Genomic DNA, 22,673 nt, shown 5'->3' with positions numbered 1-22,673 from the left:
AACTGGGTAACTATGGTTAAAGTGAGGTTGACAAACTGGGTAATCTATGGTTAAAGTGACGTTGATAAACTGGGTAATCTATGGTTAAAGTGACGTTGATAAACTGGGTAATCTATGGTTAAAGTGACGTTGACAAACTGGGTAATCTATGGTTAAAGTGACGTTGACAAACTAAAAATCTATGGTTACTGTGCCGCTGATAACAAACAACAGTAAAATTAATCAATTTTGTACAATTAAATAACCATTCTGCAATTGAAGTTGTATAGTATAGTATATGAATTCAAAATTGATATGGTCGTTTTGTTTGTTATTCTTCTGAATAAATATTGTGAACGCATAAGTCATATGAAGAAGATTATTTGAACAAAAAGCTTCCATACTTTTTTTGGGTAATTTGTTTAACATTTCATTTAAAGTTTTAAGATAAAGTGTCATTGCCTGGGGACCTTTGAGTACATCTGTGGTAAATGAAAAACATGGATAATGTAAACTAGGACATTAAGACAAGAATGTAATAACAAATAATAACAACCTAATCAATTGCGTAATGACAAACTGATTTCCATCTGCCAAAATACAATGCAGAATCATGTACAACAACATGGTAAAAGAGGTAAGCGAGACAATTTCATCATCGAAGATATGAAGATTACATAGGGCAAAAATCATCAGCCTTAAAAATTAATTTATGACAAAGATACTTCGTAATTACAGAAGTTTCTATAGTTAACAATCAATAAACGATAGTGAATGTGTATAAGGCAAGTGGCACAACAATCACCGACAAAACTTTGTTTGGGCAAAGCATCTGACTTATACAAATCATCTAATTTATTATCACGAGCTTCCTCCATGACAGCTGAGCAAAAATTTGCTAGGACGCCATGATTTGACGATATACAAGTTGATCTTCCTGCATCTTCATGAAAATTTCATATTTTTTTTCGTAAAATCTAAAAAATCGACACAAATCGTGATCGACAGAAATTTTGAATTATTTGTAAACATAAACGTTATATTGACAGCAAAATCGTTTCCAATGAAAACCAATGAAATAATGAATAAAGTCTAACGAATTTTCTTATGACTTTTTTTGGAGAAATAAAGGAATGTCATACATTGAATATGGACAGGAATAAAAAATATAACACCTTTTCAAATCGTTATTTGGATAAAAAGTCTTTCCAGATGCACTCATCGCCGTCATAGCGTCCTGGAGCATAGGTAACAAATGTTAGGAAACTATCGAGGCAAAATATTACCGAAGCAAGGTCCCAAACCAAAAACTGCAAAACTTTTGCGTTATAATTGAGACTTGAAAAAGGGGCTCTTTAAGACTGCATAATTTTGACGTTGGTAATAATTATTAGATTCTCCCCTCTCTACGAGTTTGCAACTCTTCCATCACACTTAAGTCATCATAAATAAAAATGTTTCACCTACTTCTATGGAATTAAAATCTCCAGCAGCATTTGCTGCTAAGATGGCTGAGCCCACAAGCGTCGACTCTGATTCGCGTGGCAAAATGACAGGAAGTCCTTTACGGTAAAAGAATGTATTGAAGCATAGAGATAATGAAATTCAAAATGATACGGTCTGTCAGGAGGATCGGAAGAGGTGATGGTCCTGGTAACACATTTTTAATCCAAGTTATAAAAAAATAAAACACACCTGTGACATCAGAATGACATTCAACAAAAATTCGATTTTTCGATAAACCACCACAAAGCATTATGACTTTGATAAGAAATCCAGATGCATTTAAACGATCGATTATCTGTTTGGTTCCGCACTGAAACGAATAAAGTAATTGTTTGATAAAAAATATTGCAAGAAGTTTGACTTGTTGTTCAATAACTCACAGCAATCGCTTGAATCGTTGAAACATACAGTGTGACTAAATTTTTGAGATCTTTTGCTAGTGATAAGCCAGTTAACTATATAAGCAAAAAAATAAGAATGCATTTAAAACTTTGTATATAGGCAAAAAGAAAACTCAAAAAGGGTAATGTAACAAAGCTTGGGGGGCACGGCAACCCCCCCCCTCTATATATCATTTGATGTAAAGTGAACTAAACGAACGTTAGCATTGTGTTAAACACATATATTTACAAAAAATAGCATATGTTCAAGCGAAGTAAATAATTTGATAGACTCATATATATTTAGGAAATTTACTTTAGCTATCAAACAATCATAAATATGATGTCACTCTTATTTTAGTTTTTTGGCAAGGAAATTTCTAATTTATATGGTAATCAAGATTTTTTAATCAGAAGACGCTTTTTTATAAATTGATAAATAGCTTCACCAACCATGCCTTTCAAACTAGCATCAGCAATTGGTGATCTGTTGCCATGAAAATCAGGATAGACGTGACAATCTTCAGCCAGATAAGCATAATGTTCCAGATTTTTTGCAAACTCGTTCACAGTAAATTCAACTTCTTCATGAACTGTTGACTTACTTAAAAAAAATATGGAGAGGTTCAAACAATTCCCGAAAAATCATCTGGTCTAAAATCTAATACGTCGGAATTTTATTTATTTATTTGAAAAAAGTCCTCACTGTGCTACTTATGAATCAACATACAAACAAAATCACCTCAAATTAGCCTTTTCAACAATTAGTTTCCATGCAGGGTGAGTGTGAAGGACGTAATCGATCTATATTATAACGAGACCAACGGTGAAACTTAAACCACCGGCAAACCACGGTAAATCATGCCTAATTATATATATGTCGAAATTTGTCATTTTAAACAAACCAGTTCTCCAGTTGCACTTTGTCCTCCTTCATTGAGCCAATATTTAGGAATCATTGCTGAGTAATATGGTCCCCAGACTCCAGGAACAAACGTTGCATCATTGCTCACCTTAGCAATAAAATGAAATTGAAATAAATACGAGTACAATCATGTGGCTACAACGAATTTTGGCCGAGTACTAAAAAAAATTAAGGGCAAAACGGTGGAGAGCTTCAATGAAATGGTGGTCTTTGTCATAAGACAACCTAAGATCTAATGTATATACAAGGGTCGTGACATCTTTCATTCAGTTAAATTTAATTTGGACAATTATGGTTGCGTTTTATCTCTTGAACATTATATTTAGTTTCATAATTTAGAAAAACACCTTTGAAGTGGAAGACAAAAAATATTATTTTATATTAGAATTCATTAAATGCATCTTTGATGTTGATTTAGATTTAAGGAAACGCAAATTGTTGCTTAAACTACTGAAATTAACAAGTATCTATCGGCGCAGTTCAGCACATTGTGGTTTGCGCAAGATTGATGAGAACAAAAAGAGAATTACGTATGAAGCTGGGCTGTCTTATGCAAGTATTTGACTAAAAAAGAATTCCACAATTATACCACCAAATGACAGCTGGATGTTCCTGAAATAATTGCTAATCTTGACGTAAGAGATACAGAAGAAAGTTCATACTCAATGTTTGCTCCAACCATTCCTAAACATACATGAAAGAGGAAAGGTTTATGTTTTCTAAGTAAAAACGCATCTCAAAAAACATCACATAGATCATGAATAAAATCTACTTACGTACCAAGTCCACCAGCATGAGCGTCAATAAGTGAAGCAGCGACAGGGAGACCAATTGGTAAATTAAGTTCTTTAGCTGCTTCTATTGTCAAACCTTTGCCAAGTTTTGTCCCAGGATCACAAATCAATTTGCCTCCGAAGAAAGAAAAAATGCATTTCGTTATCAATTATAGAATACACGTAAGTGTCTTTTAATCATATATGATTTGACAATCACAAAATTTTACTTAAATATCTCCGTCAATTTATAAAACAAAAATGTGAGACAGGAAAAACTTTAACAACGGATTTTAAAATCATATGTCATCGTACATCGACATACAACACAATAGAAATTTATCTACCCAATCTTTCAAAGTCATCACAAACGAACTCTTCTAAACCAATACTTTCCCAAAAAGAAGGAATCCACCCCGAACTATCTAAAATGTACGAAACATCTCGAATTGCAATTAATTTCTTTGCTTTTCGATTAAAATATGGTAACATACATAAAAACTTATCATTTACCGTTATTCAGTTTGTGAAATGGTTCAACAAAATAGTTAAACTTGCAAGCAACAGAGCAAAGAGACCTTCAAAATAAGAGCAGATTCTTTATTGAAATTCTACTATAAAGAAAAATCTCAATGCATCATAGAAAGTATAACGAAGAAAATGACCTTGATGTATAACCAGTAGCTTTGTATGTTAGGAAATCAGGAAGATCAAAAAACAACGATATATTACGCCATCTCTCACAGTCAAGATTGTTCTTTAACCATAAAATTTTGGGAGCTTGCATTTCTGGAGATATTTTCCCACCAACATAATTCAACAAATGATGATGAGTATTATTGATGATTTCAGCCTCTTTCACAGCTCTATGATCCATCCACAAAATAATGTTTTGATTTGTTGTTTCATTTGCAGATACTGATATTGGTTTACCGTATTTGTCCAAAACAACTAGAGAGCAAGTTGCATCAAATCCAATACCAAAAATTTTATCTTTATTGACTGAGATGCAGGCTTTCTAAATTATACATAAATTTTACTAATTTAGACTGTATTACTTTTTAAATCAACATAGAAACATCAACACATAACAAATTAATCATCCATGTAACACAGACTCCACAAGCTACAAATTTAGGGGCCTAGCAATTTCAACCACTGGAAGGGGGCTGAAAACTACACTCGCCATTAAAATTGAAAATTTAGACTTAGTAGTCTCTAAAATGCATTACTTGCATTTTCAACATAGATTTTGTTGTTTTCTGCAGTGGAAAGCATTGAAGGATTTATAAAATGTTATGAACAACAATTTAAGCAAAATACAACTACAAATACAAATAGGCCTGTGATGTTCAATGGCACAATAGCACATGTTCTAGTCAGAGCATGATACAACAGCCATTTATGCAACCATCCATCTGTATATATAACATCCACACAATCATCATTCATCAATATTGCAAAACAAAAATTGGGTTGTGGTTACAAACTTACTTATACAATAACATCTATGTATCCATAGAACTATCTATGCATAGAACCAATCAATTCATAAAACCATCAAGTCATACAAATATCCACCTAAACAGCCATCTGTCCATACAACCATCCATCCATATAACCATCCATCAACACAACCATCCATTCATACACCATCCATCCATATAACCTACCATTCATGTTACAACCATCCATCCATACACCATCCATCCATACACCATCCATCCATACAACCATCCATCCATCCATACAACCATCCATCCATACATCCATCCATACATACAACCATCCATCCATACAACCATCCATCCATATAACCATCCATCAACACAACTATCCATTCATACACAATCCATCCATATAACCTACCATTCATGTTACAACCATCCATCCATACACCATCCATCCATACACCATCCATACATACAACCATCCATCCATACAACCATCCATCCATATAACCATCCATCAACACAACTATCCATTCATACACAATCCATCCATATAACCTACCATTCATGTTACAATCATCCATCCATACACCATCCATCCATACAACCATCCATCCATACAACAATCTGTCCATACAACTATCCATCCATACAACCATCTATCCATATAAACATCCATCCATACAACCATCCATCCATACAACCATCCATCCATCCATACAACAATCTGTCCATACAACTATCCATCCATACAACCATCCATCCATACAACCATCAATCCATATAACCATCCATCCAACAACAATCCATCCATTCAACAATTTATCCCTAAAAACATCCATTATTTAAAAATCATTAGCCATGCGTCTACCTGAACTGCTGCACATAAACAAGACCATACATTTTCAGATGATTGTTCGTACATGTCACATGAAGGTTTCCATATTTCAATATCCTGAGATGAAAACGTCAATAATTTTCCCGTTTTACTGATGACTGCAGCCCGTACACTAGTTGTGCCGACGTCAACTGCAACATAACAATGTTCATCCATGTAAGAAATCGATTACAAGTCTCTGGAGGAGGTGCCCAAATGTTCTTTCTGCTCAAATACGTAATGGTTTTCTAACTTTTCTTCAGTTTCAAAATTTCCGACACTCGGGAACACATGCTCCGCACGTGATAAAAATATTATGTACTAGTTCCGGTGAAAACTCTCATATGTCGTAGGTAGCACACTCCTGATAATCAATTTCTTGAAATTTGGTTATTACTCCTGTTTATTTCGAAGTATAGAGACATGGTTGATTATACTCTTATTGGAGAGGTAACGAGCCATGTTTTTAGAAATTGTGATAATCAACGACTTCAAAACTTGATTTCTAATTTTGACTTTTAATTTGTGTTTCAAGTTGCATATTTTGACAGAATTTTTGTGCTATTTATTATATTAATAATCTTAGTAAATGGTCATGCACCTTTTGTCAACATAACTTTCTATGTGTGATTAGCATAAATAATTTGAAGTTGATGCCAATTTTATACCATAAGTTAAGAAAACACAACAGCTTGGATGAGTAATTTTTTCAATTTTTGTTTAGTGTAATGCAAAAAGTGAAAAATGTTCCCGATGGACAGTACTTGCTATACTTTTGCTGACAATAACTCTTGGACTATGTTTTATTGTTGGAATGACATATGTTTTCTATCTGAAGTATGAAAAGAACAATTCATACCATTCCACCAATGAACCAGTTGAAAATAGAAGTTTAACATCATTCATGTTATTCTCTGATATCCATCTTGATCCTTGGTACACACCTGTTGCTGGCAAAGACAGTTTTTGTCGCAATGCTAACAAGCCAAGTACATATAATGCACCTTTAGGAAGGATTGGATGTGACTCTCCTATCAGTTTATTGGAGGAAACTCTACGTGTTATGACTGAACATGCCCAAGAGTTGACACACATAGATTTCATAATGATGTCAGGCAGGTTTATTTTTAATTCATAATAATAAGATTTTTAGAAGACTTAACTAAATTTACTTTTGTGTTTTAGGTGACTCTTGTGCTCACAGGATAAACATAAACCGTAGAGCTGAAATATTGGCTATATTGAATATCACTACAAGTGCAGTTCAATCAGCATTTCCAAACATTCCATATTTTCCAAGTATTGGTAACAATGATTTACCTGGACATTATGTCATGCCAGGTGAAAATGACACTTGGTATTCAGATGTATTGAATATTTGGCAAGATGCAATTTTGTGCACTTATTGTAATGTGAAGAAAAACACAACAGATGTCGATCAACTCCGTCAGACTTTTTTGTATGGAGGATATTACAGGGTTTCTATTGCAGGTACATCAGGGCTGAATCAAATAGATCCAGTCAAATTTATTATGACATTAAAACATGAAATAAAGCCAATGTTAAATCAATTTTTCTTTAGATGGTAAAATATTATTATTGGTGTTGAATTCAATGTATTGGACTAAAAGTACATGGAAACACGATAAATACTTTCAGGAAAGAGCTAATGAACAATTAAAGTGGATTGAAATGCAGTTAAACCATGCAAGAAGAACTGGACTAAAGATAATAATAACAAGTCACATTCCTCCTGGGTGAGTATTTATGAAGTACTTTAACATTTATATAATTAGGATTTATATTTAATGAAAGTTAACTACATGGCTTAAAAAGGTGACACACGCAATGCAAGGTTACAGATTAACAAAACAAAATTTTTTCAGGCATAAATATGTCAAAATCTGGAAAATAGCTTTCCACAAAAGTCTTGGCCTTCTGATTTTAAATATTTATGTAGTTCTTTGACTACAATATACGTACTTAAAGAGGGGGCATGGGCAGTGCCCCTACCCTATTGTTGAGTTTTGGTGGTGCTGAAATGAATAAGGAGTGTCCAAGTTTGAATTTGTGTTGGAAAAGCGCTTTTGAAATTATACCGTTAATATTATTTCACTCCCCCAAATCCATGAAATAAGGTTTTAGTAGTATTTGTTAATTTAAAAATTTACTGGAGTAGCATGCCCCTGATTCCCCAAGCACAACTCACACTTTCGGTGCGCAACTCAGATGTTTGTCTTCCTTTCTAAAGAGCAATATTTTTATGGCGCGTTTTGAGTGAAAAGCGATTAGCCAAGCCTCCCCCCCTCATAGCGAAATTTTTCCAAGCATGCCACAGGTCACAATTTGTGTTACAGTACAATGGTGAAACACACAGGCTGTGCTCGATTCCTCTCGTTTAGTATATACAGCGCACTATAATCAGATTTATAGTAACAATTTTATGTGGAACAAAATGAAGCATACTCCGAATAAAATGTTCATGTTTAACTCATTATTTGAGAAGGAAACAAGGCAATTTTTATTTGAATAGTTATATTTCGAATTTGTTACAAATTCATGATCAGAAACTCAGTTCATAAAGTGAACAGTTGATTTTACACAACAAATTATAAAAGGCTAATTACATTGAATACTCCTTTTTACTTTAGCATCGACTCTTATTCTGGAAAATCGTTGTGGTTAAGTAATTATACAGAAATATACATGAATCTCGTCGCGAACGATTTTAGTGACATTGTGATAGGTAAGTACTGTTGTTTTATTAAAAGCGTATCCTAAGCTCTTATAAGCTAATAAAAAAGAGAGTGAAAAGATTTTCGAAAGGCGTTTTCGATACACTGTAAGCATTAGCAGTTATTAAAATTTCAAGAAGTAGCTTACAATTTATAATATAGTAGTTAGTACATGTAAATCGATGAGAATTTTTAATGTTTTAAAGTTTTATATCGAGTGAATATTTCCAATTGGGCTTTTCTTTCTAGGTCAAATTTATGCACATTTTCACAAAGATGATTTTCGTTTTCTTCAAAAAAACACAGACAGTTTGTCATTTAGAAACTCTTCCTATATTTTGCTTATTCCTGCTGTTACTCCTGTCTATAAAAATAATCCCAGTTTTCGCATAGTCCATCTTGACTCAAATGCTTTGGCCATCACGGATTATGAGCAGTGGTACATGAATCTTGTAATGGCAACTGGTGAGAATTCTTTGTTCGTATAAGTTTGTTCTTATACATGCAGATGTTACAAATGTTATTATACCAATGTTTAGAATTCGACAATCCTGTGTGGCAACTAGACTATAAATTCTCCTCGAGATATCCTGCAAAAGGTGATGATGATAATGTAATTAACGGCAAAAGAATAAAGCATCTTAGTGATAACATAATTAATCAGTTTAATGATAGTTACTTCAATGGATTCATTGCTTCACGACAAGTCCATTATCAACCGGATCCATTTTCTAGATTTGAATATTATTGTGCCATCACATTTTACTCTCAAGAAGAGTTTGATGTATGTCGTAAAAAATATCTCGTTCCCGGTGGATAAAAACGAATATTTCCCAAATTTATATTTTTGTATATTGTATTTTCATGATATAACAGAGATTTATACTGTATTTTTTGTGGTGTCAGTTCTTAACTGCAAATATTTCTGACATAATTCCTTCGATCTCCTTTTCATTTATGTCAAGTCTTTTCATTGATTGAACCAGCTTTCCGAACATTTGACAAAGGCCATCTTTAAAAAGACATTTTGTCTTATTGTGTTTTAATGACAGTTAACTTCAAGTATGGTGTATTAACTCAAATTATGCTCTTCAAGTGTGAAACATATGTCATTGCTGTATGTTATAATTCTAAAATTCAATGAGATTTACGTTTAAGTTGAAGTTTGATTGGAATTCTGTAGCTTGTTGTTCATGAACAAGGATATCGCATGACATTGCGCGACCATTCCCATCTTCTAGCATTTAAGGAAGAGCCCGTTAACTTTAAAGTCAAATAAATGAGCGCACCCTAACTTTAAAGTCAAATAAATGAGCGCACCCTAACTTTAAAGTCAAATAAATGAGCTCACCCTAACTTTAAAGTCAAATAAATGAGCTCACCCTAACTTTAAAGTCAAATAAATGAGCTCACCCTAACTTTAAAGTCAAATAAATGAGCTCACCCTAACTTTAAAGTCAAATAAATGAGCTCACCCTAACTTTAAAGTCAATTAAATGAGCTCACCCTAACTTTAAAGTCAAATAAATGAGCTCACCCTAACTTTAAAGTCAAATAAATGAGCTCACCCTAACTTTAAAGTCAAATAAATGAGCTCACCCTAACTTTAAAGTCAAATAAATGAGCTCACCCTAACTTTAAAGTCAATTAAATGAGCTCACCCTAACTTTAAGTCAAATAAATGAGCTCACCCTAACTTTAAAGTCAAATAAATGAGCTCACCCTAAATTTAAAGTCAATTAAATGAGCTCACCCTAACTTTAAGACTACCTACATGTACGCGTTTCACATGTACCTTCATTCAGGAGCTATAAACATGAAGGCTACCAACATGTACGCGTTTCACATGTACCTTCATTCAGTAGCTATAAACATGAAGGCTACCAACATGTACGCATTTCACATGTACCTTCATTCAGTAGCTATAAACATGAAGGCTACCAACATGTACGCGTTTCACATGTACCTTCATTCAATAGCTATAAACATGAAGGCTACCAACATGTACGCGTTTCACATGTACCTTCATTCAGTAGCTATAAACATGAAGGCTACCAACATGTACGCGTTTCACATGTACCTTCATTCAATAGCTATAAACATGAAGGCTACCAACATGTACGCGTTTCACATGTACCTTCATTCAGTAGCTATACACTTGAAGGTTCCCGACATGTACGCATTTCGCACCTATTTTTAGAATGTTGCCATTGTATTTAATAAGCACAGTGTTTCGGGAGATACACCCGAAGGCCGAGAAAAGGAAAAGAAACGTGAATATTCATGATAGCTACAGCAAATAATGTTATGACAAATGACATCACTTGGCCCCAAATGTGGACACTGTTTTATTTCAAAACAAAACGAAATGGGAGGGAAAACCAGTTGCTCCGGTAAAAAAACCCTCAAATGAAAGAAACGAGCAAAAATTTAGAAAATTTCCTCAAATTTTTGTAGTTTTAAGATGTTTCATACTGTTGATGTTTTTAATGATCCTGAATCCCGATGATCTACTTTAACTTGCAGTGTAGTCAGATCGTGCGTTACAGTCGTATAAAAATTTAAATTTACAGAGCGACAAAAGCAGGCTGACTACGCTATCCACACAGCAAAGATTTTGTGTTGCAACAAAAGAAACGCAAACTTTAGTAGATAGGAGAACAAAAAATGAAAAAGCGCAGAGTGTTAACTGAAATTTTAATAAATAGACGAAAAATGAAAACTAAAAGCAGCCATATGTAAATCATATGAAAAAAACATTCAGTACCTACGACCGGACCATTCACCTGCCAATAACAATGAAAAATAAAATGACCTAAGTGACGTCATGACTTACATAAAAGAGACCTTCATTAATAGCTGGCTTTCACGTTTTTGGACAGAAAATTTGACAAATGAGAAATTATGCTTTACGGAAAGTTTCAATGTTGAATTAGAAAACGCGCTATACTGGTTAACATTATGCATTGCTGAAGTCGCAAATGTGATTCTCTCAATAAGGACGCTTGTTTCTTGGTGACTCGGTCCGACTGGGTCAGTACATTCATTGTCCAGTTAGAAGGCATACAGACATATCTACTCTATAAAAAACACAAAAAATGTCAGCATGTTGAATGAATAAAAACAGACATGAAATACATTGAGAACAAAACTTTAATACCTGATATCCAAACGCTGTCCTGGTCGTCTAATCCAGGCGACTTAGTCGGTATCGTTTTTTTTCACCGCGCTTTTTTAACGTGTATTTTTTTAAAACTTATTGTAACATTTTTATCTTAGAAATCTAGTGAACCCTACTTGCAGCATCAAAATTTTCTTCATAAACGTTAAATAAAATTGGTAAAAAGTAGGGAGTGAAAGCCAGCTATTATCTCAAAGCAAGAGACATCTTTTATTGACATTTTTTTTAGTTTGGGTGTTATTCATTATTAAGATTCAAAGTATAAAAATAGACCATCGGGATGCTTTCTTTACTATCTCATGCAGTTAATCATGCACGTCAAATTTAACACTTATCTACTCAACTTACAAACCACCAGACATGGAACGTGTTTTTCCACTCGCTTGTTTTCCATCTTCGTAGATTATATTCTGTGAATTTTCTTACTTAGATATGCCCTTATGCGATGTCCATTCAATATGTTTATAGTATTCCATACACGAAGTTACCGGCATGATTAACCAATAAAGCAGCTACTGATATCATGTATTGCCATTTCAATTGATTACAATTCATAATGCACTTTTGTGGTAACTTTAAGCGAAGGAATGGGGATCACTCCAATACCCCAGTTATATCGTCACTCAAAGAATGCTTAGTGCAGAGTTGATCTTTTGTGAGTATCAGCTGACCACCTTTAGGTGGCCTCATATAACAATGGGGCCCATCATCATTATATGAAGAAACAACTGACATCCACAAAGAATCCAAACTACAAATGAACATTCTTGGCCATGAATCACCTGTGTCATGGACTTCAATTACTCTTACTAGTAATGACAAACTAGTAAGAGTAATTGAAGTCAATGACACAGGTGGTAAAGGGACTTTCACAACTCCTTCCATGTGGGATCTAAAATATAAGAAAATATGAAACAGAAATATAAAGAATGAGCAAATTTCACAATTTAACTATTCAAATAGTTAAACAGAAAAGAACTTTCAAACAAACAAAGGCTTAACATCGTGGTCAAAGCATTTTGCAATGAAACCTTTCATATTACAAGGTCTACACTAAGACTAGTTGATAATTTTTGTAGCACATACTTTGGTACTTCGTCCGTGAGAAAACCAAATTTACCTTTATTTCTACAACGTTAAAGTGACTAATTTTGACAGATGACGAATTAAGTGTATTTATATTCATTGCATATTCAGTAATGACTAACATGGCATTGGAAAAACAAACCAAAAATCAGCAGTATTAACAGAAACCATTGAGATTTTCACAAGAACAATATAGATAAATCAAAAAGAAAATAATCATTTATCCTCAGTGTACGTGTGTAAAACATTTCAAAAAAATATACTGATGGTAGTTCCATCTTCGCATGCATGTTTCGTTGCCAACTATTTTAAACTCACTTGACTTGGTTTCTCCTTCTCCGCGTGTATCTTATCAATATCAACCGAATTTTCTTACAAATATTGAAGGAAAAGGCCAGTTGCTGTTGATCGGATTATGTCCAAATTATCGGCTATAACCAATCTTTTTCTGTAGCTACTTCAGTCCAATGAACGTATTGTTAACCTAATTTTCCATGTGTTAAAAAAGTTTCTTCATTGTCATAGATTCCAATTCTTGTTCTGCCGCATTCACAGATGTTGGCTGGCGGTCTTGATTTTCTTACCACGTTCAAATACATCTGCAATCAAATGATACGTCTTTCGGTAACTTGTTATCGATGACAGTTGAAGGCAACAAACTTTATTTTGCTTTGCACAATTACAAATCCTTATACTTGTCGCCTATGTGTATAGTCTTCTTCCATTTCATTTCGACAACTTCTTCTTTCTACGACGCCTCGTGGTTTATTTGTGGTAAACTTGAAGTGAATAGCATTTTTATGCATGGTGCTAAGCATGTATTTGTTCCACGTGATTGTTTAACATTCATTATTCCTACTTGAACAAACCACCGGAGATCTATCAAATCTTATTTTTAAAACAAAACACATTGAAGGATTACTTATTGTCTTTATGATAGGTGACATGCTGCCATGGAACCAATCACCATGAAAATTTTAGTCATGACGACGGTTAAAGAAATGTTAACAACGGAAAATTACTCACTTTAACATTGTAGAAAGAAAAGTAAATTATGTCTCTTTACTGACGATGTACTGAAGTATCAGTTACTTGCAGAAATGAACTAGTATTTGACCACGATAATAAGCCTTTGATCTTTTCAAAGTTCTGATTGCATCGCTCAATTTTCAAACTCAACTGACTAAAGCTATTCGTCCATGTGATCTAAATATATACCTTGCATCATCTTTCACAAGCCATGATACGGAAAATCACAAGGATGCAAGCAATCAGGCACGTTTAAAATCAATTTACGTTCCAGTGTCTTTTATTGTTTTATTTTTTCTACATACAAATGAAGAAAAGAAGACAAAAACAAATATAAACTCAGACATAAATGCTGACATGCACGAAAATTACCCGTGATATCCATATAAATTTTGATGTATTCTTGACTTGCAATTCAGCCATGTTGGTGGTATGATACAAAGAATATTTTATCAGTGTTATTGTTGGCACCAGCCGACGTGGGCGTTTAGCATTGTTTGGTACATCTCAAAAGTCAAGAATAGTTAGTTGGTAATGCCAATTTTCTTGCTTGATCACATTATTATTTTGCACACAATTGTCCTATCATTATTATCATTATCGCATTACAAGTGGGAAGCAGTCGCTAAATTTTCATCAAAAAGTAATATATATGGATAGAACAGCTTCGAGTACGAGCTGACCACCGTTTTTATCGAAAGTATACATGCTATTTTGATTTTATTTGAATGAAAATAGGAATTGGGCAAGGAATAATTCAACATGTTTGTTCATCACGTTTAACACGATTTCTCGATCGATGGTTGACCTGTTTCATTTCTTATTTTCAGCGTAATATTAGCGAAAAAGGAGTTTTACTATACACCTGCGGAACAAGTGCTGCTTTATTGAAACGGGATCAAAGTACACGTGCTTAGGTGGAATGAGGTCATGACTAAAATTTTTTACGGTGATTGGGTCCTTAGGAGCATTTCACCTTTCAAATAGACAATAAGAATTACAATTTTTCAAAATTAGATTTGATGGATATCCAGTAATTTGTTCAAATACGAACAATTAATGTTGAGCAATTATGTGCAACAAATACTCTTAATGACGTGCTTAACTTCATGCATAAAAATACTATTCACTTCAAGGCGTCGTGGAAAGCAGATGTTGTTCAAATGAGATAAAACAACACTATAGACATTAGTGATTGTGCAAATAAAATTAAAGTTAAGATGGACAAAATGAAATCAGCAGCAACAGGCCTTTTTCCACTAATTGTAAGAAAATACGGTTCATAAGATGCCACGCGGAGAGGAGAAACGAACGCATGAACAGTCTTTGGGAATTAGGTGCTTGAAATAAGTTTTTGGACTTAAATGCGTTAAGTATAGTCATTAAAAGTTTGGTTTATTTTGTCTTTGGGAGTTATGTGTATAAATTATAGTATTTTCAAAATATACGCACGAACAGTCATTGCAAGTTAGCGAAATTACTTTGTGCTCAGCAGTTCGAAGTAGGTGGCAAACTACTTTGAAACAACTTCACAATTGGCTAAGATTCTAATTAAAATTAGAAAGCGGGGGGACAATCTAATTTTCATAGAAAAAAATTGTAGCTGAGCACGAATCTATTTAAACGACAACCTTTCCAAATTATGAAAAGTAAATTTACATGCATAATATATAAAAACATATTTTGTACGAAGTGCGTAAATAAATTTCATTGCCGACATTACTGATCATCTACAACCGCACAAATTAAAAAAAATACCTCAGTTTTGCTGTTCATCCACGCCACGAGGAACTGCCCTGTCGTCATCTGAAAGACCTAAAAAGTCTAACGAAACTGTATTCAAATATCCACAAAAATATCGTTTGTGTCAGTAATGTCGAAGGACACTTCACACTACACATACGTCACAATCTTGACATAATCAGGGAGTGAATAAATATTCTTATAAACGGTTAGACTTGGTCATTTATGCAGGTAGTGTGTTGGACACCTAAGTAAAAGAGATTATTGACGTGTTGTACATTCAGTTCCTTCGTACATTTGTTGGTGATTTGAGCAATTCTGACTTTTTCTGATGAAAAATGATCATCTAAATCAAAAAGTTCCATTGGTGGACCAGACAATTCACGAAAAGTCGGCGGGAATACCTGAAATCATGAAATAAAAAAATTAAAAATACATGCTTCTCCTCTCGACCTACAATTTAAGTTTAGGTCAGTTGTGGTGAGATTATGTGACAACATAGTGCTGTTTGTAAAGGAGGGAACGGCGTCTCAAACTGGGGAGGAATCAACTGTAGAGCCTCGTATTTCACGTGCATTTCATCACAACTCCTATAAGAAATCACAGATAGTCATGAATAAAATTCAGGGATTGTCTTAAAGCTACAACAGCATGTTTACCTAAGAAGTTTACCATGTTGATGACAGTAGAACATACACTTCTCTATGGTTGATGACAGTGTAACATACACTTCTCAATGGTTGATGACACTATAACATACACTTCTCTATGGTTGATGACAATAGAACATACACTTCTCAATGGTTGATGACAGTATAACATACACTTCTCTATAGTTGATAACAGTAAAACATAAACTTCTCTATGGTTTATGACAGTATAACATACACTTCTCTATGGTTGATGACAGTAGAACATACACTTCTCAATGGTTGATGACAGTAGAACATACACTTCTCTATGGTTGATGACAGTAGAACATACACTTCTCAATGGTTGATGACAGTATAACATACACTTCTCTAAAGTTGATGACAGTATAACATACACTTCTCAATGGTTGATGACAGTATAACATACACTTCTCTATAGTTGATGACAGTGCAACATACACTTCTCTATGGTTGATGACAGTATAACATACACTTCTCTATAGTTGATGACAGTATAACATACACTTCTCAATGGTTGATGACAGTATAACATACACTTCTCTATAGTTGATGACAGTGCAACATACACTTCTCAATGGTTGATGACAGTATAACATACACTTCTCTATAGTTGATGACAGTGCAACATACACTTCTCAATGGTTGATGACAGTATAACATACACTTCTCTATAGTTGATGACAGTAGAACATACACTTCTCAATGGTTGATGACAATAGAACATACACTTCTCTATGGTTGATGACAGTGTAACATACACTTCTCAATGGTTGATGACAGTACAACATACACTTCTCTATAGTTGATGACAGTGTAACATACACTTCTCTATGGTTTATGACAGTATAACATACACTTCTCTATAGTTCATGACAGTATAACATACACTTCTTAATGGTTGATGACACTATAACATACACTTCTCTATGGTTGATGACAGTAGAACATACACTTCTCAATGGTTGATGACAGTATAACATACACTTCTCTATAGTTGATGACAGTATAACATACACTTCTCAATGGTTGATGACAGTATAACATACACTTCTCTAGTTGATGACAGTGCAACATACACTTCTCTATGGTTGATGACAGTATAACATACACTTCTCTATAGTTGATGACAGTATAACATACATTTCTCAATGGTTGATGACAGTATAACATACACTTCTCTATAGTTGATGACAGTGCAACATACACTTCTCAATGGTTGATGACAGTATAACATACACTTCTCTATGGTTGATGACAGTGTAACATACACTTCTCTATGGTTTATGACAGTATAACATACACTTCTCTATGGATGACAGTAGAACATACACTTCTCAATGGTTGATGACAGTAGAACATACACTTCTCTATGGTTGATGACAGTAGAACATACACTTCTCAATGGTTGATGACAGTATAACATACACTTCTCTATAGTTGATGACAGTGTAACATTCACTTCTCTATGGTTTATGACAGTATAACATACACTTCTATAGTTGATGACAGTATAACATACACTTCTCAATGGTTGATGGCAGTATAACATACACTTCTCTATGGTTGATGACGGTAGAACATACACTTCTCTATAATTGATGACAGTGTAACATTCACTTGTCAATGGTTGATGACAGTGTAACATACACTTCTCAATGGTTGATGACACTATAACATACACTTCTCTATGGTTGATGACGTATAACATACACTTCTCTATGGTTGATGACAGTAGAACATACACTTCTCTATAGTTGATGACAGTGTAACATACACTTCTTTATAGTTGATGACAGTATAACATACACTTCTCAATGGTTGATGACAGTGTAACATACACACTCTATGGTTTATGACAGTGTAACATACACTTCTCTAGGGTTGATGACAGTATAACATACACTTCTCAATGGTTGATGACAGTATAACATACACTTCTCTATAGTTGATGACAGTGCAACATACACTTCTCTATGGTTGATGACAGTATAACATACACTTCTCTATAGTTGATGACAGTATAACATACACTTCTCAATGGTTGATGACAGTATAACATACACTTCTCTATAGTTGATGACAGTGCAACATACACTTCTCAATGGTTGATGACAGTATAACATACACTTCTCCATGGTTGATGACAGTGTAACATACACTCTCTATGGTTTATGACAGTATAACATACACTTCTCTATGGATGACAGTAGAACATACACTTCTCAATGGTTGATGACAGTCGAACATACACTTCTCTATGGTTGATGACAGTAGAACATACACTTCTCTATGGTTGATGACAGTATAACATACACTTCTCTATAGTTGATGACAGTGTAACATTCACTTCTCTATGGTTTATGACAGTATAACATACACTTCTCTATAGTTGATGACAGTATAACATACACTTCTCAATGGTTGATGGCAGTATAACATACACTTCTCTATGGTTGATGACGGTAGAACATACACTTCTCTATAATTGATGACGGTGTAACATTCACTTGTCAATGGTTGATGACAGTGTAACATACACTTCTCAATGGTTGATGACACTATAACATACACTTCTCTATGGTTGATGACAGTATAACATACACTTCTCTATGGTTGATGACAGTAGAACATACACTTCTCTATAGTTGATGACAGTGTAACATACACTTCTTTATAGTTGATGACAGTATAACATACACTTCTCAATGGTTGATGACAGTGTAACATACACTTCTCTATGGTTTATGACAGTGTAACATACACTTCTCTAGGGTTGATGACAGTATAACATACACTTCTCAATGGTTGATGACAGTGCAACATACACTTCTCTGTGGTTGATGACAGTGCAACATACACTTCTCTATGGTTGATGACAGAATAAAATACACTACACTGTGGTTCTGTACAGAAATTTCTTGAGAGTAAAAGTTTTCTTTTCAATAATTTACCTCCTCTCCTTCATGAAGACAGACTTTAGGACTCTCAGCTAATTTTGATGTGTCAAATGTTTGAATCATTTCTCACTTTGTAGCTCGTGGTTTTTTATCAACTTTTTCTTTCATAAAATGTGTATAGATCTTAGCAGTTGAACACAAAACCTACGGATTGTTTATATTGTAACAAACTCTGGATCTTCAGCATCAATGATGTTAAGACGAAACCACATCAGACGTCAACCATTGAAAAACGACATCCTAAAAAAAGGATCAGAAAGAAAACGTTGAGAGGAATGTTCAGTTGAAATTTTTATTTCCAAATCTAATGTAAAAGTCTCACTTGAACTTTAGTATTTTCTTCTTAATCAAAAATATTGATCGTGAAAATGTGAACTGAACCAATCACTGCAAGTTTTCCACCGGAACGCTACAGAAACAAAATATCGCCGAAATAAAATCTCACTTAATAAAAACTGTACGATGTTATGACGTCAATAACAACCATCTAACACAAAATTATTATCCTACGTTATGACGTCAATAACAACCATCTAACACAAAATTATTATCCTACGTTATGACATTAATAACAACCATTTCATATACAGTTTTACAGTTTAACATTGTACCGTCATCATCTATGTTCTCCGATTGACGGGAACTTTTTGTTACGTTTATAAACCTCTGCTGTATTTAATCTATTCAATCATATATATTGAAAAAACTTTCAACAATTTCTGTTTTGCCATTACTTCCGAGACGCGAAGTAAAAATTGGCATTTTATTTTAAACATAAGAATGAAATACAGTATGATACACATGCCTTTGAAGAATGAAATGCACAAACCGGACGATTTACTGGCAATGAAACTGTCCCAGTCGATAACACAGGAATCGCTGGTTTTACAACATGTAGCGTCGCACCAAATGGATAGACAAAATTTAATGATCTATAAGAAAGCAAACAATTCAAATTTCAAAGTAAAATTTCAGTAAATAAATTGTTACAGCAACTAAATAATAGCTAGCGTCAGTAGGTTCATCCTCAAAAGCTAACTATACTGTAAAATTTCTGCTGCTGACAATGCTGCAAAAATGTATGAAAATAACCCCCTCCCCCTTAGGTATATATAAAAATAAATACAATCCTTTTTCTATCATGAAGATGAAAGATTTATAGTAACAGTGAAAGAACTTACTGAGTGAATGTGGAGAGGTCACTATCAAGATCACCAGGAATATGTTTACACCAGCAGCATTATTTATCTCTCTTAAACATCAAAAAATTCATATTCAAAAGATACCTGTCTCAAACATACTCTACTTTGATGAATAAAGCTCATAAGAAAATGAATTATATTTGATCCAAGAAAATACTTTAACATGAGACTATTTGGACATGCAGCAGTGAACAGTATGTACTCCTAGGAATCCATTATAGACAATACATATTCCCATAAATTCACATCTGTACCGGGGACAAGTAGCAAGGCTTCACGTGCCGTCCCTGACTTCGACTGATTGCTACAACACGCGCAATACTTCCAAACTTCCAGCCCGAGTTTGGATTGCCCTGGCGCGAAAAGATATGATGACGATGATGACATCTGTACCTGTTTAAAACTCCATTTGAAATATACACTTCTTTTGGATGGAAGTATTTATAATAAGATGTACGTATAACTGAATCTATAAATAACATGTTTTATAAATTGAAATGATGATCACATGAAATGATGATTAAAATCACAAAAACCAATCTTATATCCTCACCACAATTAACCATGATTCCAAAATCTTCAAGTAAAAAATTGATATTTGTACTAAAGTGTACCTCACCACCCTCTCCCAATAAAACAAGGATACTTCCACCTTTCTCGAGATATGATTTCATTGCTTCAAACTACAAGATGTTAATATGTATAACAAAAGATTAAAAAATTAATTAATGTTTCAAGACACAATGCTTGCTTTGCTTCGAAATGCATATTGTTAACCTTTGCTTACAAGCATTGAGCTTTTATAAGTTTGCAAGCTGTTTTCATGGGCATTTAGTCCTTATATAATGAGGGGGCTAAGTATGAAGGAGGGGACAAATACATGTATTTTATTACATTGTAATGATTGTCAAATTATACACTATTATACATACAAGCCTACATGCAAGTGATCTTTTCGTTGAATTAGTTACAGTGGCTAAATGTGAAATTGTGGTGGTTTATTTATAGAAAAACATATGCATGAAGTACCACAAATTTTATTTCAGCTGTCTGCAATATCTAGCATGTTTAGCGGTATTTCTACTGAAGAATAAACGTTTAAGATATGAAATGTTTTCAAGAATGATATGAACATCACACAAAAACTGTCAAGCAAAATAGAAAATGCGATTTGTGATGAGAAATTGTTTAAGTAAAATGCTGATGTGCAGCAAGTGAAAAACCCAATAACACTTGCACACATACATATCCTCCAAACTTACTTCACTTGCTGATATTTTTTCTCTTGGTCCAGCAAGAACAAACAGATTGGCATACAACAATCTCTCCAAGGTTATTTCATCCTTATTACTGTAAAAATACATCATTTAATCAGTGTTTTCACATCATATTTGTCTTAAACCTTTCTGAAACAGGTATCACAAACATACATGATAACTTTCCAATTATTTCTGAGTTTCCTCACAAGATTTCTAAAGCCACTGGCTGGAGTAAAGAGCTCTTTCTTTGATGCATTAAAAACGATAGTGTTATTCTGACCATAACTGTCCTCCGTTCGCTTCCATAATCAAATATTAAAGTCAAAAAACAAAACTACATTAATCAAGGAACTTAGTATGTGTTATCTACATCGATCTTTACGCATTTTTTGTTTAGGAACAAAGAGATTACTAAGATACACACTACTATAGGCTGTGGCACAATGAAACGTAATTCCGTTAAATTGCTTTGTTTATCTACCATAGGCAACAAGCAACAGCACCACAAACTTTTAATGAAAAAATTACTCAATTTCCACAATTCCTCGCACAATGTATAGAAGTGATCGAGTCAACTTTCACTCTTTCTGTTTTAACTAAATTCTATTGAAATATAAACAGAAAAAGTGAATAAACTGATATGTTTACCTGCTCTGAATTTGTAGCGATAGGAGCCATACTTTACTTAAAATAAATATGTCCCCACCGGTTATAATTTTATACGTTAAGGTATCAGGGGGGAGATTCCTCGTGATAAGATGATGGTGTTACTTTGTATCCATGTAAACTTCCTATTCACTTCTTGCATAAAATATGGCATAAAGTATGCCGAAACATGTTTGCCTTAAAGAATTTGTCGCATACTTTAAATGACTTATGACTATTGTGCTACTATGAAATTATGGAAAGAATAATT

At 33.8% G+C, this 22,673-nt stretch overlaps 3 protein-coding genes across 3 annotated transcripts; 1 reads left to right on the top strand and 2 right to left on the bottom strand.

Annotated features, from left to right (window-relative positions):
- Window positions 1-489: 489 nt before the first annotated feature.
- Window positions 490-6,178, bottom strand: LOC124445922 (FGGY carbohydrate kinase domain-containing protein-like). Its single transcript, XM_046996742.1, has 14 exons — window positions 5,886-6,178; window positions 4,229-4,581; window positions 4,077-4,141; window positions 3,911-3,988; window positions 3,571-3,699; window positions 3,380-3,474; window positions 2,771-2,878; window positions 2,608-2,669; window positions 2,319-2,469; window positions 1,866-1,940; window positions 1,675-1,795; window positions 1,447-1,541; window positions 1,155-1,216; window positions 490-956 (listed from the first exon to the last, which is right to left on the bottom strand). The coding sequence occupies exons 1-14, from the start codon at window positions 6,066-6,068 to the stop codon at window positions 878-880; spliced, it is 1,656 nt and encodes a 551-aa protein (XP_046852698.1). The 5' UTR covers window positions 6,069-6,178; the 3' UTR covers window positions 490-877.
- Window positions 6,179-6,230: 52 nt separating this feature from the next.
- Window positions 6,231-9,513, top strand: LOC124442524 (sphingomyelinase phosphodiesterase D-like). Its single transcript, XM_046993031.1, has 7 exons — window positions 6,231-6,341; window positions 6,616-7,006; window positions 7,077-7,382; window positions 7,474-7,648; window positions 8,543-8,637; window positions 8,876-9,091; window positions 9,166-9,513. Exons 1-7 carry the CDS (start codon window positions 6,315-6,317, stop codon window positions 9,444-9,446), a joined length of 1,491 nt encoding a protein of 496 aa, XP_046848987.1. The 5' UTR covers window positions 6,231-6,314; the 3' UTR covers window positions 9,447-9,513.
- Window positions 9,514-15,519: 6,006 nt separating this feature from the next.
- On the bottom strand, window positions 15,520-22,462 carry LOC124444583 (intraflagellar transport protein 52 homolog). The gene is given in 11 exon segments (XM_046995230.1): window positions 15,520-16,070; window positions 16,169-16,255; window positions 16,325-16,394; window positions 20,086-20,228; window positions 20,478-20,524; window positions 20,527-20,548; window positions 20,892-20,967; window positions 21,052-21,181; window positions 21,761-21,848; window positions 21,929-22,056; window positions 22,406-22,462. Coding segments are annotated over 11 exon segments (1,017 nt in total). The 5' UTR covers window positions 22,436-22,462; the 3' UTR covers window positions 15,520-15,874.
- Between the last annotated feature and the right edge of the window lie 211 nt (window positions 22,463-22,673).

The sequence above is a fragment of the Xenia sp. Carnegie-2017 genome, unplaced genomic scaffold (genome assembly GCF_021976095.1).
Source record: "Xenia sp. Carnegie-2017 unplaced genomic scaffold, XeniaSp_v1 HiC_scaffold_1, whole genome shotgun sequence".
Classification (NCBI taxonomy): domain Eukaryota; kingdom Metazoa; phylum Cnidaria; class Anthozoa; order Malacalcyonacea; family Xeniidae; genus Xenia; species Xenia sp. Carnegie-2017.
This window is presented reverse-complemented; position numbering and strand designations above follow the sequence as displayed.

Excerpts from the sequence above, each read along its gene's own strand:
- LOC124445922 (XM_046996742.1), bottom strand. The coding sequence starts at position 6,068 with ATGGATGAACATTGTTATGTTGCAGTTGACGTCGGCACAACTAGTGTA. Across the intron at positions 3,700-3,910 it reads TGATGACTTTGAAAGATTGG|GCAAATTGATTTGTGATCCT; the intron begins GTAGATAAATTT and ends CTTTCTTCGGAG. Across the intron at positions 1,796-1,865 it reads CAACGATTCAAGCGATTGCT|TGCGGAACCAAACAGATAAT; the intron begins GTGAGTTATTGA and ends TATTCGTTTCAG.
- LOC124442524 (XM_046993031.1), top strand. The coding sequence starts at position 6,315 with ATGGTTGATTATACTCTTATTGGAGAG. Across the intron at positions 7,649-8,542 it reads ACAAGTCACATTCCTCCTGG|CATCGACTCTTATTCTGGAA; the intron begins GTGAGTATTTAT and ends TTTTTACTTTAG. Across the intron at positions 9,092-9,165 it reads GAATCTTGTAATGGCAACTG|AATTCGACAATCCTGTGTGG; the intron begins GTGAGAATTCTT and ends ACCAATGTTTAG.